The sequence below is a fragment of the Molothrus aeneus genome, chromosome 4 (assembly GCF_037042795.1).
Source record: "Molothrus aeneus isolate 106 chromosome 4, BPBGC_Maene_1.0, whole genome shotgun sequence".
Classification (NCBI taxonomy): Eukaryota; Metazoa; Chordata; class Aves; order Passeriformes; family Icteridae; genus Molothrus; species Molothrus aeneus.
In genome coordinates, this window is record NC_089649.1 from 1,623,793 (window position 1) to 1,642,516 (window position 18,724).

At 49.7% G+C, this 18,724-nt stretch overlaps 2 protein-coding genes across 8 annotated transcripts in view; one reads left to right on the plus strand and one right to left on the minus strand.

Moving 5' to 3' along the window:
* Positions 1 to 81: 81 nt before the first annotated feature.
* On the plus strand, positions 82 to 10,536 carry GRSF1 (G-rich RNA sequence binding factor 1). Of its 3 annotated transcripts, XM_066549380.1 has the most exons (11): positions 82 to 115; positions 568 to 679; positions 4,393 to 4,537; positions 5,194 to 5,349; positions 5,652 to 5,792; positions 6,365 to 6,494; positions 8,172 to 8,332; positions 8,459 to 8,586; positions 9,138 to 9,273; positions 9,488 to 9,565; positions 10,306 to 10,536. In XM_066549380.1, coding segments are annotated over exons 1-10 (1,170 nt in total). In that variant the 5' UTR covers positions 82 to 113; the 3' UTR covers positions 9,547 to 9,565; positions 10,306 to 10,536. The 3 variants fall into 3 exon arrangements, with proteins under 3 accessions (XP_066405477.1, XP_066405475.1, XP_066405476.1); XM_066549378.1 differs by lacking the exons at positions 82 to 115; positions 568 to 679 and adding an exon at positions 4,130 to 4,300; XM_066549379.1 differs by lacking the exons at positions 82 to 115; positions 568 to 679 and adding an exon at positions 4,130 to 4,300 and having other exon boundaries at positions 9,488 to 9,560.
* Positions 10,537 to 10,645: 109 nt separating this feature from the next.
* Positions 10,646 to 18,724, minus strand: part of RUFY3 (RUN and FYVE domain containing 3) — a 32,204-nt gene continuing 24,125 nt past the window's right edge. For 3 of the 5 annotated variants that reach the window (XM_066549374.1, XM_066549373.1, XM_066549375.1), the window contains one exon: positions 16,480 to 18,539. In XM_066549374.1, coding sequence (XP_066405471.1) covers positions 18,467 to 18,539 — 73 coding nt within the window. In that variant the 3' untranslated portion in view covers positions 16,480 to 18,466. Of the gene's footprint in view, positions 12,484 to 12,780; positions 12,856 to 13,115; positions 13,144 to 14,265; positions 14,343 to 15,014; positions 15,118 to 16,172; positions 16,293 to 16,479; positions 18,540 to 18,724 lie in introns of those variants that run through there. The other 2 variants (XM_066549377.1, XM_066549376.1) reach the window with 1 other exon arrangement.

The window sequence follows — 18,724 nt, forward strand, 5'->3', positions numbered from 1 at the left end:
ATGGCTGCGCTTCTCTCGGAGCCGTGGGGCTCCCCGCCAGGAGTCCTTTCATGGCCCCAGATACGGGCGTCCCCTCACAGCCATGCGGCCGTGCCGGCCCCTCAGAGGAGCCCATGTGAGTGCCCCCAGACACCTCCATGGAAACGAGCACCCCCTGCCCCTCCAGAGGCCCCCTTCTCCCCTCAGGACAAAGGGGGCCAGGTACCAGCCCACAGGTCACCACCACCACCACTACCAGAAAAAGAACAAAAAAGTATTAACGGCGTTTCTGCCCTCCTCATCGAACTGTTTTTTAGCAAAACGTGACAAAAGGTATTGTACTATTTCTTAATATTTGTCAGCAATTTCTAACTGGGCTGGTGAGGGTAAGCAGTGGGCAAAGGAGGGATACCCCTCAGGTGACACTATGGGTGGCTGAGGTAAAAAAAAATAAACTTCTGAGGTAAAAAAACTGCAGTTTTTTTAAGAAACCCTTGGCAGGCAGATATAGTCACGTCCCAGTGCTCTTTATGGCAGAAATTGCAATCCCAGGGTATAATTTTCACACAAAAATCTGGCTCTGTTTAGGTCAGTAAGAAGCCAGATTTTGGAGAAGGTGCAGGACAGGCAGCATGACCTCCAGGGATTCCCTCCTGCTGCAAGAGGAATTCGCCATCCCAAAAACCTCGCAGTGCTGCAGGTAGGCCAGAAAAAAGTCTGATGACTTTCAGATTTATCACAAAAATTCAGCACATCAAAACAGGCTACAATCCCACACAACACTAACTTTCCATCCAGCACATCAGGGGTTTCAGCTGTAAAGCCTTAGGTGGCCACACTGACAGTCATCTGCTTCCCTCACCTCACATTTTTAAATGCTGAAACTGCATTTTCCTCTCTCTGTCCTTCAGACAGAGAGTCAAAATGCCCAGTCAGTGCACTTCTAAGCAAACTAAAATTACACTATTGTTTTTAGGACACCTTTAAAAGCCAGTGTTTTATTGGGCAGCAGTGGTGTAATTAAAAAGCATTTCACGATGTTTGCAATTCTCCTTTTCCCTGCATTAGCCAAAGCGTTGAATGGGTCTTGGAGCACTTTGTCACAGATGCTCTCAGACTGAAGGTGGCCACGTAAATCAAACAGAAATACATCGCTGATCTTTCTGGCACATTCCTGCTGGCACACAAATAACCTCTGTTCCCACCGCTACACTTCCTCCTGCCCACAGAACGTTTCATTTTTTAAGCAGCAAGTTAAAATTAAACCTCGGTTGCTGCAGTAGGAAACACTTGGCCAGGAGAGATGCTTATGTAACGTGCAGGCTTTATGTCTCACATGAATATTGGGCTGCTGGGGATGGCTGAGGGTTACATGAAGGGCTCTCCTCGGCCCCAGGGGCTGGCAGGGAGCTGCAGCCTTACGTAAGGGGGAGGCACGGCCCTGGCCTCGCCTCTGTCATCTCCCTTTATCCAGAGCGCTGCAGAGCCTCAAGAATTCCTCTGCAAGGGCCCTTGGGCTGGCAAAGTGCTTTGGTCCTAGGCTGAAGTTCTTGGCTTTTCAGCACAGCTCGGTAAACAAAGAGCATTGCAACTGAAAGCAGCGTAAAAAACAAGATTGCAAAACTGAGCATGGATCGGGAATACAAAAAAAGGGAAACAGTGTTTTGTTTTTAAAAATAACACAGTGTATAAATAATTTTGGAAAACACTGTAAGAGAACAGAAGGTCAATTTTTCGTGACAGCAGATTACACAGAGGGATAAGGAATGTTTCCCAGTATAAGCACTTGTCTTAGCGTCACATCTGATGATTTTCTGATCATCATTTTTGGTCTGATCAGACTAAAGAATAGCTGGAATCGATTGTTCTTAACAACAACCGGTTTAACATTCTTTAAGAAAGAGGCATCCTGCCAGGTAGATAAATTCTCCAAGGCAGATACATTCTTGGTCCACAGCAGTATGGAGGGATCTCCTGAGATTTGCTGGCTTTGCAGAGGCAGATTCCCTCTCCTAAGGCGACTTCATTCCACAGCAGCTCTGTCGAGTGAATAAATGCAAATTCTCTTGTCCTAGGGTGACCTTTATAGTCTTCCATAGGTGCAGAGACTCTGTTCCAACATGTAACTAGGGAAGCTCTGAGATTCCATGGAAACCTCAGTGCTAGCAGTTGCCCAACAACACGGTGCCCTCTAAAGGTAACTTTCACAAACCTGACAAGCTGCCAGACAAGCAAGCAGCAGTGGATGTTTCTTCCTGTACTTGGGAAGCAAGAAAATCAAAGGAAAAATGGGTGCAAGATGTGCATCCCTTCAAGAGATTTTTCCTTGCAGCCTGCTTGGCTCATAGGAGAAGAATGCCCCTAACATTCAGGGATCTGCTTATTCAGGTAAACTGAAAGCACAAAAGCCAATCTAGAGAGAGATAAGTGCTCAAGATGAATTCCTATGGTTATCTTATTTTTTTTTTCTCCTATAACATTTGCCTGCTTATTTAAAGAAGGTTTTGAAGAGAAACCTGGCAAGTAAGCCATGAAAGACTGGAATGTGAACCACTTGGGCACCAAGGTCAACATTCCTCTGAAAATGTGCATAAAACATGATTTACCTTGAAAACCCAGAAGGGTTGAGAGTGCTGCTGTCAAGAGGCTGTGCTGTTCTCAGGGCTGGAGTCTGTCATATGAAAGGCTGTCACAAGGAACAGTTTACAAAAGCATCAGCCAGCAACAAGAGGGTGACATAGAGTAGCTTGTTCACATTTTCAAACTGGTGATAAGAAATGTTCAAGGCTTCTGATAAATGAGTGTGTTGGCAACACAGCAAGATAAAAGACTTGTGCTGGAAAACCCAAGATTGTATTTTGGGTTTGATGGTCTGGAGTTGAAATTGAAGCTCTTACTTGGTGACCCCCAGGCTACAGCTACAGGGTGCTGGAAAAGAGAGGAGCATCCTGGCTCTCATGGTCTTCCTGGTCCAGCTGGGGTCCTGCTGGGTCTGGCCCATCCTCCTTCTGGATGCCTGCCTGAATACCCTGGATCTGAACCTCCACATTCCCTCCCTGGGTTCCTCCACCGTTGGGGTTTGGGATTCCAGCTTGCCTTTTCCTACTCATTTTGCTTCATCCTAAAAAAAATTTTTCTGGGTTCAGCAGGACCTACCTTCCCCACATGTGCACTTAGAAGCCAGTGCCAGCTCTTTCCCCCTTATCCCTCTTGGATGCAGTAATGACAGCAGGACTGTCTTCCCAGACCACCTGGAAGGTTCTGCCTGTTGAGACCTTCAAGCAGGGGTGGGAGTGAGGGGGAGAAAATCATCTCTCCTGGAAAATCAGTCTCCTGGGAAGGGGTGTAAAAGGCTTGTCCACGATGAAGCCCAACCTAAAACTTTTTTATTGAGAGAATCCATCTCTGCCTTGGGCTCATCCCCACAGCGTGGGCAGCAGGGGAGGGGGGATTCCTCCCCTCTGCCCTGCTCAGGTGAGACCCCACCTGGAATGCTGCATCCAGCCCTGGGGTCCTCAGCACTGACAGGACTTTGACCAGTTGGCACAAGTCCAGAGGGGGCCACCAAGGTTAGCCGAGGGAGGGAGCACCTCTGCTGAGAGGAAAAGCTGGGGAAATTAGCATGTTTCCAGCCTGAAAAAGCTGCTGTGACCCAATGGCAGCCTTCCAGTGCCTGAAGGGAGCCTGCAAGAAAGATGGACGCTGCTTACAAGGGCCTGGAGTGACAGCACAAGGGGGAATTCCCACTGACAGAAGAGAAAGTTAGATGGGATATTGGGAAGAAATTCATCCCTGTGAGGCCCTGGCACAGGTTGCCCAGATAAACTCTGGCTGCCGGATCCCTGGAAGTGTTCATGTCCAGGATGGACGGGGGGCCTGGAGCAACCTGGTCTAGCGTACTTGTCTCTGCCCATGGCAGGGGTGGAACGGGGTGATCTTTAAGTTCCGTTCCAAGCCAGGCCGTTCTAAGCCAAGCTCTGTGACAGGAAAAGCCCGCGGTGACACCCGCCCGGCCCGTCCCAGGGCGCTGGGCAGAGCGGCGGGCACCCCCCAGCCCGGCGGTGCCCGGGAAGCGCTTTCTGTGCAGCGCCTGCCGGGAAGGAAGGAAGGGAGGAGGGAAGGTCGAAGGGGCGGAGCCGCGATACCCGGCATGGCCGTGGCCGCCGCTGCCCGCCGCGCTCTGTGCGTGCTGCTGCTGGGCCGGGGCCCGGCGCTGCCGCCCGCGCTGCGCCTGCCCTGGCCCCGGCCCCGGCCCGGCCCGGTCCCGGCCCTGCTCTCGGCCCCAGCCCCGCTCCGCGCCGCCCTCCGCGCATACAGCCAGGTACGGCCGCGGGAAAATGGCGGGCACCGACCCCTGCGGGAAACCGCGGCCTCCCGCCCTCACCCGGGGCTCTTCTCGTGTGTCCGCGCCAGGTCACGGATGCTCCGTCCCACGAAGGCCGCCTGTCAGAGGAGAAGCCCGCCTCACCCAAGGCGGAGAGCGACACTGTCTACCTCATCAGGGCAGAAGGATTCCCGTTCTCGTGCACCGAGGAAGATGTCCTTACCTTCTTTGATAGTATGGGTGTTCATTTTCCTGGCTAACTGTTCTGCATGCTGGTATTAGCCCATTAGCTCATGCCTGCTTAACAGAGGGAAAATATAGAGATCGTTAACCAGAGAAAGATGAGGTCTTATTATTGCTGCAAAATTATTCACAACTGACACATATAAAGGGAATAATAATCAACATCCAAACTGCTGGATACTGACTAGAATCTCATCCTTATGGTCTCTTAAATTTATTTGCACGCGTCTTTCTCTTCTTAATCAGTGTCTCCAGAGTAAAGGCAATGCAAATCAAAGTGATGCTCTTACAGGCCATTATGGCTGGCCCAAACTCCTCTCTTTTTAAGAAACTGGAGGGTTTTACTAATTAGTTCAAACTGCGGTGTTGTTTTCTGATTCTTATTCATAGCTTCTATATACCTTTGTGGGGCTGATCCTCCCTACTGTCAGACAGTGCTGCATCCTCCCAGAGGTCAGATACAAGTTTTTAAATTACTTGCTAGCCTGCCAAACTAAAGCAAGTCAGTGTGACATTAGACTTCATGTTAGAAATGCAGGTGTGCTGCCCTTTGTTCTGCAGTGCTGAGGGGACAGGCCTCCAGCCCTGCAGTCAGGGCACAGAGATCCCCGTGTCTGATGCAGTGCTGTGTGTCCCTTGGTTTGCAGGCTGTAGAATTCGGAACGGTGAGAACGGGATACACTTCCTCTTAAACAGGGATGGGAGGCGCAGGGGGGATGCCTTGATCGAGCTGGAGTCCAAAGCAGACGTGCAGAGAGCCCTGGAGAAGCACCTGAGGTACATGGGCCCACGTTACGTGAAAGGTGGGTTTGGAGCAGCGGGAGTTAACATTGCAGTGAAATTCCCCAGGGAATGAATGAGAGCTCCTTGGGTAGTGCAGAGGCACAGCAGGGGAGCAGAGCAGCGGATCAGCCACCATTGGGCCAAAATGTCCTGGGCTGGCCAGGGAAAGCAGAGGGGCATGAGCAAGGAGCATGGGCTGGGGGAGGAAACAGCATGGAGCTTTGCGGGGGGGAAGGCTGCCTTACAAGAGGGAGGGAGTGCCTGCAGAGCGCTGCCTTGCAGTGCCCTGTGGGACAGCCCTCCATGGCTGCATTCCTTGCAGTGTTTGAGGTGCACGACAGCGATGTGGAGGGCTTGCTGCGCAGCCTGCGCGATGAGTCGCAGGCCATGAGCGACGGAGTGGTGCTGCTCCGAGGCCTCCCCTTCACCTCCACCGAGGAGGACATTGCAGATTTCTTCTCAGGTAACTCAGCCTGGGCCATGCCCTTCCTTTACCAGGCATTCACTTCCTTAAGTAGATGCTGTTGTTCCTCACAGGACAAGGCAAAACACGTGCAGCCTCAAACACCTTAAACACCCCAAGGAGTTGCTGTTCCCCAGAAGTCACACAGGCTTTCTGAGCACCCTGCAGAGTTTCCCTGCCCCTCTGACCTTGTGCAGGTCTAGCCCAGGATCAGTACTTTCAGCACTCTGATTTCGGGCCAGGAGGAATTAAGGAAAAAAACTACCATAATAAGAGAAAATTTCAAGACCATTTGTGCTCTGGATCTGCTTGTTGTCCAGAAGCTGGATTCACTTGAAACCTCAGATTGATTCCTTTTTTAATTAAGTCTTCTGTTAAAACTTTCTTAAAGCAATAAAAAATGGAGTTTAAAAAAGCTACTTAGGCCATCGTGAGCAGTTGTTTCAGAACTATTTAGCTGCCCAATTAGCTTTCAAAAACCAGAAAAATCAGAGGGGAAAAAAAAAGGCTTTCTGAGCTATAGCACAAATTTCTGCCACAGCCAATGCCTTTTTCTCCCCTGCCATCTCTAGGTCTGAAAATCACAGACATTGCTTTCATTTACCGGGGAGACAGAAGAACAGGAGAAGCTTTTGTGCAGTTTGCCACTCCGGAAATGGCAGCTAAGGCCCTGCTGCGGCACAGGGAATATATGGGAAGCAGGTACGTGCTTCCCTGGACTTCAGGGGCCAGGAGAATGTGTTGTGAGGCACCTGTGGGACTTGGAGCTTCCTGCTGGGTGAAACAGCTCATCTCACACTCACAGTGTGATTCAGGGGGGCCTCCTAGAAAGTCTCCAGATTTTCAGGTATTCCTGAAGGCATTCTCATCCCAATGAAAAGGTGTGACAGCCTCCAGAGTGGGGAACACTAGATAGACGCAGTCTGCCCAGGCCTCAGTGTCCTGTGCCTCCTTCAGACACGTAATCCTGCCAGATTTGCAGCAGGTTCCTCCATGCTTTGGGCAGTTTTGGCAGCTGCCCTCCTGCCCTTCAGCCCGTTGCCCAGCACAGCCTGTGCTTCCTCTCAAGGAATGTCTGTTTGAAGCACCTGCCTGGAGTCCATTCCCAGCAGGGACTGCTGGCCAGCACTGCACCATCTCCCACCTCTTGGGTGGCTGCATCCCCTTGGGAATTACACCATTTTATTCACCTGAGCCCTGTGCCACACACTTGCCTCATAAGAACCTCTTTCCTCTCAAACAGAAGCACAAGGCCACCTTTTCCCAGAGTCATAATATAATTTAGGTTAAAAAAGGCCTTTAAGATCATTGTGTCCAGCTATTAACCTAAACAGTGCCCTGCCCAGCCCCAAACCCTGTCTGTAAGCACCACATCCACACAGCTTTTAAATTAGCTGTGCTCAGAAAAGAAAACCCAAACAACCAAAGCTGCATTTCCCTGCTGAGTTTTCTGACTTCAATAATCTATAAAACTTTATCTGTACCCCACATATTAAAAGTTTTCCAAACCTTACCTCTCCCCCTGCACACCAACTTCCTTTTATTTCCTTGCTTCCTGTTTCCAGACTGCATTTCTTTGTGTTTGTCAATCTCCCCGCTCATACTAAAAGCAAACAGCTGCTCCATGGGCAGAATTTGATTAATTACTTAATTGATTTAATAGGACTTGCCTTTTCTTGAGTAGAGCCTAATTCCAAATCTACTGTTAATTTTTTTCTGTCAGAACAAGAGCTGACGTGACTCATCCATCTGGCTCACACACCTCCATTTCCATGTGATTAGCCAAGAAATTGAGGGGTTTTCAAATTTGCTGGCACCTGGCTCCCATCCATTATTCCTGGCTTTATCCAGAGCTGGCCTCCAGGAGCACCCAATGCTGAGTGGGGACTCGGGGGTGCTGAGCCGTCGGCCTGTACCCAGGGTTACTTCCCTTACTCTGGCTGCTCCCTTCAGGAAGGGTGGAAGGCCCCCTCCCTTGGATGTCCATATTTCCTTTTCCTTCAGTGCTCTGGAAACTGCCTGATTTAACACTGCTGGTGAAATCCCATCCATTTCATAGGTATATAGAAAATTTAAGGGCTCCACTGAAGTGTTTCCTGTGACTGTGTGCATCTTGGGCCTCTACCTGTTCTGAGACCTGTTTTGGGGCTGGGTAGGGTGATTTGGGGTTGTAGGAATCAGTGCAGTTTGCAGAAGTGTAGCGAGGGAAAAGCAGCCTCAAAGAGAACTGTGCCAGTGAAATGAGTTAATTCTTCAGTGCCTTGGCAGGGCTCTCACCCCCAGTACCTGAGCAGGGCCAAGGCAGGACACAGCTGGAAGGTGCTTTCTCCAAGGCCTGAGTGCCAGGTGTGCCACGTGCTCTCTCCCTTTGGGCTGCAGGTACATAGAGGTGTACGTGAGCAGAAAGCACCAGATGCAAAGGCACATGCCCTACAGCAGGCAGCTGACAGCCTATTCCAGGGCCAGAAGAGAGTATGAGTCCATCTCTGAAGACAGGGGCTGGAGAGACACTGCAGGCTCCCATGCCGAAGGAGAAATCAGTGAGTCCCTCCCTGTCGTGAGTGCTCCTCGAGGCCTCTTTGTGTCATCCCACATACTCATGGCTATCACATGAGGGAGGGCAGCACTGCAGGCACTAGTAATGGTTTTTTCCCTCCTTTCCACAGAACTGAGCAGGGAAGGAACAGAAAGCTCCAGGAACGTTTCAGAGTCTGAGATTGCCTCATCACCACCACAGCATTTTGTCCACATGAGGGGTTTTCCTTCCCAAGCTAGTGCCCAGGATATAATAAATGTGAGTAACAGGCTATGGATGGAGTGTGGCTCTGTCATTACCTGTGAAAACCCTCAGGGATTGCAGGCTCCTACTTAATTGGTGTCTGTTAGTCCTCAATGCCATGTGGCTTTGAACAGCTCTGGCCTCAGGCACAGCACAGATCTGCTCCTCTCCATGAATAAGAAAGAATTAAGGCTGGCTGGGATGTCTCAATATCCGTCACTGGGCTTGAGGAGCCCTTGAGAATCTAAAGCAAATTTCAGAGTAGCTGACTGCACAGAAATGTTAACAGTGTACATGGAGCTGCACCGGTGTGTACAGAACATGGGTGCAGTGTGAGGACTTTTGTTCCTGGTGGGAGTTCCTATGCCAGGAGCTCACAGGGGGTGGGACAGCTGGCTGGGGACTGCCTGCGCTTCACCCAGATGGATCAGAGAGCCTTTTGTTGCTCAGGAGCTCAGATCCCCCTCCATGGGTTGGTGGGTTTTGGGAGTAAAAGCACTGAGTTTCTGGGGAATAGGGTGTGTTATTGTTGTTTCTTTCTCACCAAACTCTTTTCTCCTTTTCAGTTTTTTGCTCCGCTGAGGCCTACAAGGATCTTGGTGGAATATAACTCCCTTGGAGATGCCACAGGAGAGGCAGATGTGCATTTTGAGAGCCACGAGGATGCAGTCGCAGCGATGGCCAAGGAGGGGTCACAGATGGGTAAGTCAGAAAAAGAAAGGGGGTCCTACAGTCCTGGGATTGAGACCTCAGGGGGCTTGGCACAGCTGGTCCAGCTGCTGTTGTACACTGTGCAGAGATCACTTGAGTGTGGCTTTCCAAGTTGTGATGTGCCGTGGACTTTGCAGAGAAAAAAAAAATCTAATGTAACACATGCAAGTGTCTGACCTCAGCCTACCTCTCTTCCCTTGCCCAGAGTGCAGTGCCATTGAATTGTTCCTGAACAAACATCCCAAGGGACAGGAGAACTGCTAGTGACAGCGGCACAGGTTTGGTGAGCACATCCCTCTCCGTCCTTCCTGCTTTCTTTGTAGCAATGCATGCCCCAGGCTCACAACCCAAAGGGTAAAACATAGAGGGGCTGAAGGGAACCACTCCTGGCCTGACAGCAGGTGTCCAGTCTGATCCCACAGCCTGCACCTCCAGATTCCACAGGTGCCAGTCCTGCAGCAGGAAAAGCTCTGCTGGGGTTACATTCCCTGGCAAAGAGAGGAAACATGGCTAAACATTTCCCAGAGATGTGGCCTCATAGCAATTAGTCTTTTGGATGGGGTGGGGTTTGATGTGACCATCAGAGAGGGTGGACAGCTTGTTCCATGAATTCCCCTCAGAAAGTGGGGGGTGGTGGTTGCTGCTCCCCAGGTCCTGGTCCCTGCAGCAGGGAGGGCAGCCCACCCATCCTGGGTTTGTCATCCAGGACAAGGACAAGCCCTTGGGGCAGGTTCAGGATGTGCAGTCCGACCTCTTTCCTGCATCCCACGCTTCTTTGGCAGCTCCTTCCTGTTGATGCTTGTGCTGGGGGAATTAAACACCCCCATCCCGTGTGCCTGTGCTGCAGCCCCACCTGAGCATGTCCTACCTGGAGTCTGGGGTATTTTACTATTGCCAAACTGCTCTATTTAATTCTAATAGAGGATTAAGTGGGAATAAAATGCAGTGGGCATTGGAGAAAAAAGGAAAACATGCACACTGAGAGAGTGAATGATTTATATTTTTCCTCTCCCTTGTTTTTAGGCCAGGCGAACACATTCCGTGGATATGAGCGTGAAGATCAGGTCCAAGTGTCACCAGTCGGCGAGGAGGACATGCTAAGATTAGATCAGCCTTATGTGAGAGCTTGTAATAAATGTGACGTGTGGGGAGCTGCACCAGCTGCAGCGGGAATGGCCAAGGCTCCAGAGTGGAGCAGTCCAGGGCCCCAGGTGCATCAGGCTGCATTAATAAAACACCAGGATTGCCAATTAACAGCTGAGTGATCTAAGACCTCACACAGGTGCACACTGTTGCTCTGAATCCTCTCAATACCTCAAACCCAACAGGAATGGGATGGAAAGACCACTCAGGAGGCAGGATATGAATGATCAAGGGGTTTTTTTGTGTGGAACAAAATTAACATCAGAAAACCTGCCCCCCCCCATTCCCAAGGTCCAGATGTGAGCCCACCCTGGCATCACACAGAATACCTGAGCACAGAGGGAGCTGGCAGCCAGCAGTCCTGCTCCCACCTTCCCAAAGGCCAGGCCTATGGCGGCCACCAGTGCTGGAGGGGGTCAGCCACCTCCCTGCTTCATGGAGTTTAATCCTCCATTTCCAGTTTAATGCTCCATCTGGGTCTTATTTTCTCCTCTGGGGATGAGACACACTGAGGTTGGGTGCAGGAGTTCACACTGCTGGATGTGTACAGTAAGTACTCACAATTATTGACACTAAATTCAGTGTTTTCTCCATTCACTGCCTGTGTCTCACCCCTTCTGAGAACTCAGAAATTCACTTGAATTCCAGGCTTTTGCTATTTTAGCACTGTTTAGAACTCCTGCCATACTTTAAGGGATATCAGCAAGGAAATGGGACAGAAAGCTGCAGAGGAGGGGCAGAAGAGTAGAAGTTGGGTGGCTGAACATGCCAAGTGCTAAAAGGATGGAGGAGAGATGATTGCTGGTAGAAAGCAGTACCAACCCTGTCCCGTATCTTGGCTCCAAGAGGCTTTTTAATGTGGTTCCAGCCAATCTAATGACTAAGGAATTAGTCATTAGTAAGGAATTAACCACTACCCCCTAACAACACCTGCCCAAACCCCGGTGCATTTGTCACTGCAATGCATGTCTTTTCTATGAGCTACAGGACATTCTGTGGTCTCAGAGACTGCAGGAGGGGCCAGTAGGAAAAGGAGTAAACACTCCTGTGACACCAGAAAGCCACCACCGCTTTTTGGACTAGCAAAATCTCTTGAGGGAACAAAGTAACAAAGAATGATGTGGCACAAACCACGGAACCTCTCCGAACTGTTTGTGTAATTAAAATTTCCTACAGGTGAAAAGTGTCCCCTGGTTTTGATCAAACAGAAAGTGAAATGCCAAGTTTATTGTAACAATGTTTCCATGTGCACAAGGCGGAGAGGTGGAGCCAAGTGGCCCTAAACCTCTGTGTGATGGGGATTGGGCCCAGCCCCTAAAGTCCAGAGGGGGAACAGAACATTCACAGCTTGGTTTGGGGTGTCCCTGTGCAGACTTAAGCCCCTGGTCAGAGCCCTGAGCCAAAGAAATGCAGGGAGGATGTGTTCACTGGTGGCCCACCTGCCCTGCTCATCACCCAGGGTTCCCAGGATGAGCCAGCCTGTCCAGGGCAAACAGGAAAGGGGAAATGGGATTTCAAGTGCAGCCAGATGTGAGGAATACCCACACTCCTGTTGGGTTTTGGGGAGCCGTTGCTCAACAGCAGCACACACCCACACCACACACGCGAGGGTGAGAACACTCCCGACTTCTGCATGCAGACAACAGCTCTGGTTTGGGCAGGGGCTCCCAGAGTCCTGAGACTGCTCAGGTACACCTTGGGGCTGCCCCGTGTGACATTCCCAATGGAATTCTCCACAGCACAGGCTGAAGGGCTCAGACTGCTGTTTTAGTAACAGGAGAGTCTAAACACCAAGAAGCTGCTTCCCATCCGACCTCCAAAGCACATGGGCAAGTGTCTTCACATTCTCCCTGAGCAGCTCCAGAAACACCATCAGGCACAGCCACTGTTTGTCACCTCTGTGCCACCTGTTCCCTACAAGGGGCTGCTGGAATACTGCTGGATGAGCCGCTGGTGGCAGGGGTTGCAGACACGCTCAGGGTTGATGCTGGACGGGAGGGGCAGCTCGTGCACTGAGCAGGCTTCACAGAAGGTGCCCCCACAGTTCTTGCAGATGTTCTGGAATGCAGGAAAAGGACAGAGCAGTCAAGGAGAGCTCCATGGCATATCAACTCAGGGAAGTGCAAACACTGAGCTAAAGAAGGGAAGAAGCTGCTACAGGGGAGGAAAACCAAACCACTGAACAGGGAACCATGACCCCATCAGCATTTAACAAAGTTATGTTAAGGGCAGAGGGGCCTGCAAGGGCTCATTTCTTAGAACACCTCACCAGCAGGAATCTGATTCCATAACAAAAAGCAGAGGGAACTCACAGTCACTGGGTGTGGGAGATGGCAGGTCAAGCCCAGGACTTGCCTTTCTTTGGCTCCGGCTGCCCTCCTCCTGGCAGAGCTGGCAGATCTCGGCGTGTCCAGGCCCCGACAGCTGCTCCTACAGCCCAAGCCAAAACCAAGAGATTCTGCTTTACACAGCTCCTGTGGCAGAGCTCAGCAGCAGCAAGGGGGGAACTAAACATTGGGAACAAGCTGGCAGCAGCAGAAATTCCCAGTGGACAAGACAGCACAAGGCATACCAGTGGCTCTCTGGGGGTCTGGCTGTGCTTTGCCAGGCGCATGGAGGAGAAGGAGAGGATTTTAGTCCAGCTGATTTACAGGAAAAGAGCAAAACCACCAAGAAGGAGAATCACCCACCTGCTCTTCCTGTGTACCACTGGGTGACCTACAAGGGAACAACAGCATCACTTGGAGCAGGCCTTCCCTCACCAGAGCCTTTAAATAAAACATCTGTGCTATTAGGGAATTCCCTCATCCCATTTTTAAAACCCTCCCCAGGTTTTTGAGTAGCACTCCTGGTTCAATGGCAAAAGCAGAACAAAAATTTGCAAAATGCATTGAGGAGAGCAGGAAGACAGATCATGAACACAGAAAAGACTGTTGAGGTGCTACAATAGAACAGTTTGGCTTTAAACACAGGCCTGCAGGTTTGATCCCTACCCCTGCTGTGAAATGCAGCAATAAAGCACCACAAGGCCTGTAAACCATCAACCTGACCCTCACTTGCTTAAACACTCCAGGTAAAATGGGTAAAAACCATCTCAGGCCTGGAAGGTTTTTAATATCTGGCAAAGCAGATGTGAACTGCTGAGGATATTTTCCTGATTAACTCATTGATTAACTCACTAATTAACTCAATGGACAGTAGTGCCTCGAGGGCACAGCAGAGCCCTGACAGTCAGAGCACTTCCAATGGGCTGTTCCATCCCGAGCCAAAGCCTCAGCACTGAGCTGTGCCCAGGGGCTTTGAGAACACCTTTTATCTCCTAAAACCAAATACTCAAATCCTGCTGCAAGAATCCTCTTTAATAATTCCGTTTGAAAACAAGTGACCTGAACCACAATTTTTACAGCTATCATCTTAAAACCACACTTGAAGTTCTTTATCCAACAGCTTCTCTTTAGGAGGTCCGAACACCCTTCTCCTTTCCCTCACCAAAGATACTTTGTCATTAGTTCCAAAGGTCTTGCATTTAGCTTACCAAGGATTCTTGAGTCAGAAAAATTAGCAAACAGCAGGTTTAGATGGAAAAGAATTCAAAGGTAAATGGGAGAGACACAAAGCTTTTCCCATCTGAAAGCACTGATGGCAAACAACAGAACCTGCTCCTTCCCTCGGAGAGCTATGGAAAGACAGCAGAGAACTCAACCAAGGGCATGAGGTTGCAAATCTTTCTTAAAAAGGGAAGTTGGACTATTCCCAACTCCCTGTTGGCACAGAAATTGGAGAGGAGAAAGCAGGACTTGGGAAAGGAGAGGCAGAGATGAGATTTGTTTCCTTCCTTACCTGTGTGGCAGGACACTGTTCTCTCTCAGCGGCTGCTTCAGTTTAGCATTTTCTTCCTGGACTTGGAGCTTCCCATCCTGCCAAAAAGAAACACTCACCCATCAGCTGCACTAGAGGAGAACTCCAGCTTCACTCCTGCCACACTGCAAGGGGAGAAGTGGCACTGCTATTCTGGGATACTGCTCTGCCCCTCCTTGGCACAGAGGGGTATCTGGGTCCCAGTTTCCCCTGGGAGCAGCTCTCAGGGCTTTCTCTCTCTGTGCCTCTCAGAGGTGGGCAGGAGTCCCACGACCTCCTGTTGCCAGGAGCCACAGCCACCAGTTCTTATTTGCAGAGCAGAGGCTGAGAACGAACATGGGCTTAAGAAGTTTTGTAAAAGCTGACCAGAGACAAACTTTCCCATCCAGCAAAGAAAAGAATCCTCTTCTTCTCCCCAACTGGGTCACAGCTGAGCCATGAGACCTAGAGCACTTCACTGAGATTGTGCAATACTGGTCAAAAAAGACAAAATGGTCTGCACCATTCAAGCAGACCAGAGAGAAGCAAGGAACTGCAGAAGCCATCTCTGTTACTGCATAGTTCTCACTGCAATTCAAACTGCCTGTCCAGAATGTATAAAAATCTTCCCAAAACCGCTCTGATTGTGGCACATGAGCAACAACCATTTACTGCCTGAGAAAGCTCAGTAAAAGCAAACGAGCCAAGGGAAAGTGTACCTCAAACCCAAGCCAAAAACCAAGTCACATTACCTGTCTGAGCCAATTCTTTGGGCCTTTTTTGCTTTCTTGGCTGCGCTGGTGACTGTGAGACCATCTGTCTCTTTCCCGCCTTAGCTCCAGTTCTAGGTGGCTCCTGGAATGCCAGGTGGAATTGTGAATAAAGGACAGTTTGGGGACACTTGGCATTGACAACTGATGAGTTGTTTGACCCTTTGTTCACACCCCTAACTCAAGAGCTAAAACTGCCTCTTGGAACCCAAGGCTGCCTTGCAGTGTGTTTAGCCATAATGTGTCAGGATGAAAAAATCTCCAAGTCCTTCATCTAATTCTGGCACCATTCAGCATCCAACTGATGCAAAACCAGACCCATTTGCCCTTGTCCTCCTGAGCTCACCCGTGCACACTCAGGACCTCACACCAATTGCTGACCAAAGCCACTTTGTGCTTGGCAGAGCAGCTTTTGAAAAAAAGAAATAAAAAGCTGGGCCAGGAGGGGAAGAAGGGACAAAAACCTCCATGCATCCAGCAATGCTCCCAGAGTTCATCCCAGTGACCTTGCAACAAGCCACAGATGGGTCAAGGCTGAAGGAGATGCTCTTCTCTTTTAAGGAAAGAGATTTGTCTGTGTCCCTGTCACTGCTCAGGTGATGAGGGTGCAGGGAAGAGGTGATGGCTTTTGACAAGGTCTCTGTTCGAGTTCCAGCAAAACTAAGAGCAGTTCCCACAGGGAAAAATCTATGTTAAAGTGCTGTATGTCAGATAAGACAACCAAAATGACTGTCCTTGCTCCAGCACCTTCAGTGTTCGCTCCAGGCAGAGACTTGGCTGCTCAATCCCTGCCCAGGAGCAGCAAATTGTTAATGTCAGCTTTGATTTCCCAAATATCACAGAATCACAGAAGGTTTGAGTTGCCAAGCACCTTACAGACTATCTTGTTCCACACTGTGCCATGGGCAGGGACACCTTCCACTGCATCAGATTGCTCCAAGCCCTGTCCAACCTGGCCTTGACCACTTCAGAGATGTTACCAAGGACTTCCCTCCCTGGAGTTACACCTCGTGCCATCTAACACACAATCTGCCTCACTCCCTTCTCCATCCCCTGCTGCCCTCTGCCACCATCCCCCCTGTCTCTCCCTGGCCACAGTACTACCAGCCCAGAAAAGAGGTTGGAAAACGGTCTCTTCACCGCTGCCTGGAGAGCTCCTCCACTTCCACCTGGAGGCTGTTGATTTTGTCCCCAAACTCCTGCTTGAAGAGCCGGTTGTCCTGCAGGGCCTGCTGCCGCTCCTTCTCCGCCTGTCGCAATCTGGATTTGAGCCACATGAACTTGTGATAAAAAACAAAAGCCATGGTGGGGAGGAAGACTGAGTTTAACCAACAAATAAAAAACCCAGTGAAAAGGTAAAGCCAAAAAAAGAGAATGGTAAAAACAATGGAAAGGAGGAAAAAAAGTTCAAAGCAAAGCAAAATGTAGGTGAACCAGGCAGAAGCTCTCATTTTCAATAGTTTTTATTCTATCACTACAGTTTACAGCCATTAGATGAGAAACAGAAAACATCACTTTTATCCAGATTCAAAGCAAACCTCAAGTACACAGAATTTTAAGTCCAATTGGAGTTTAATGTATGTTACATTTCACCTTTGCACAGGTAACTGGAACTTGGAACATGGGTTGTAGCTACTCTATTGAGAATTAGTGCATGTTCCTGGTCTCTCCCACGGATGGACACTTGGGCTCAAGCCCCAGGCATCAGTACATCACCACATTCCCACTCGGGGCCTGACATCAGAAGCAGCCAGATCCCTAAATCTGTCTGACTTCAGCACAGACCTCACCATCCAACCCCCTGTTCCTACAGCAGAACTGTGCCAAGGGGCAGGGGCTTCCCGCCCTAACCACCTGTTCACGCTCCTTGATCAAACCTTCCACCTTTCCCTTAGGATTACTTGTGCTGCAGGGAGTTAGGATGAGTTTCTAGTAGCAGGTTACTGAGGGGTGAGTTTTATAGGTTCAAGCATGCAGCTTGGGCATGGCAGGGAAGTTCCCAGCAGGGCTGTGCTGGGAGCCTGGGGAACAAGCCCCACAGTGGCCCACGCTCACTTCCATGGGGTCCAGGCTGAGCCCCGTGGAATTTTTAAACACTTGGAGGTGTTCCCTCCCAGGCTTGTCACATTTGCCAGCCACAGCCTCAAGGAGCACTGTCCCACAGGTCAAAGGGAGGACTGGCGCCAAAGAACCACGACAGGCATCTCACCACAGCAAAAATCCCTTATTCGACACAGAAACTCCCCAAATCCAACCTTCCAAAAGAGAAAATACCTTGAGGAGCACTTACAAACCTAAAGCCTGCCAGAGGCCAGCACAAGGACTTCAGTGATCAGAGAATGTTAGTTTATAATAGTTCAAGCTACAGTTACTTCAGATTTTGCACCTGGGTTTTAAACTGACAATTATTTTTCCTATTAAGAGGCATTTCTAAGCTTTAGCTCTTGTTCCATTAGCAAATTCCATTTGTTTTGAGCAAGGCAAACTCACAAAAAAATGCAACAAGTGTAAAAGGCAACTCTTTTCAGCCACCAACTACTTGGACAAGTAAACTGCAAGGACCAAATTTCCATCTCCACTCCCCACTGCTGCACACTGGGTTCCTTCTCCTTTTTTTAATGTGTTTTTGCTTCCTTTAAACAAAGATCAGATTATTTTTTATAAAAATGGTAACTTCCCTTTCTGGGAAGGGGAGAGACCTCCCAAAACACCTCTCCTCCGCTTCCTTGGGTCAGGAAGGACCACAGGGTTTGTCTGGAGAGATTCCTGGCAGAGGTAGAAGCAATGCAAAGAGAAGGAGGTTTCCACTGAACTTAGCACTCTATCGTGTTACTCTAAGACACCTATAGCTACTAATTCTGGACACATGAAGTTTAAATGAATAAGGATAAGTCCCCACCCTCCCCCCAGGTCCCTAAGGCAGAATCCAGGCAGGCTGGTTACGGGAGGGCCGGTGTTCCCGGTGCCGGGCCAGCGTCGCGCCTGCTCGGCTCGGACTCGGGGCTGGACCCACGGAACAGAAGAGAACAGGGAATGGCTTGGGGTACGCACACAACTACTGTCAACAACTTCCAGGGATGCATTTCTCGTCTACTTCACAAAAGGGCAATACAGAGAAGGAGCTGACTGTCCCGAGCTGGCCGCGGCCCCGTGCTGTCACAGGCGGCGACGGCAGCGGCCGGGCACGGCCACCTCGGCCACTCCTGGGGTGCTCCCAGGCCAGCTCCTTGGTATTGGTAAATGGCAGGGTTGGGGATCCTTATACCTGACTACATCTCATCAGAAAAACTCACTGATTTTAAAAACTCGGCAAATTCCAAATCAACTTTGGGTGACAATTAACATTTGAACAGTTGCTTTTAGCAATTCTCAAGTTCTCTCCTCATAAATGAGTTCTGATGTCAGAGCTGTGAGGTGGCCAGACATAAAAATGTCTAATGATGCTTCTGGATCAGTTTGTTTGCTGCACTATTTAAGGTTTTTGCCTGTTTCACCAAATCCTTTTCACTGTATAAGTAAGTCAGAATGAGGATGATGAGAAAACAGAAAAAATAAGAACAGCAAGAGAAAAAGAACACATGAATTAGCTGAGTAGGTATCATGAAACATTTTCAAATACAAACTTGTTTTAAAGAAAATCACCCTGTCTACAGAAACCCTAAAATGAGAGCACCCAATGAAGTGCAATGCAC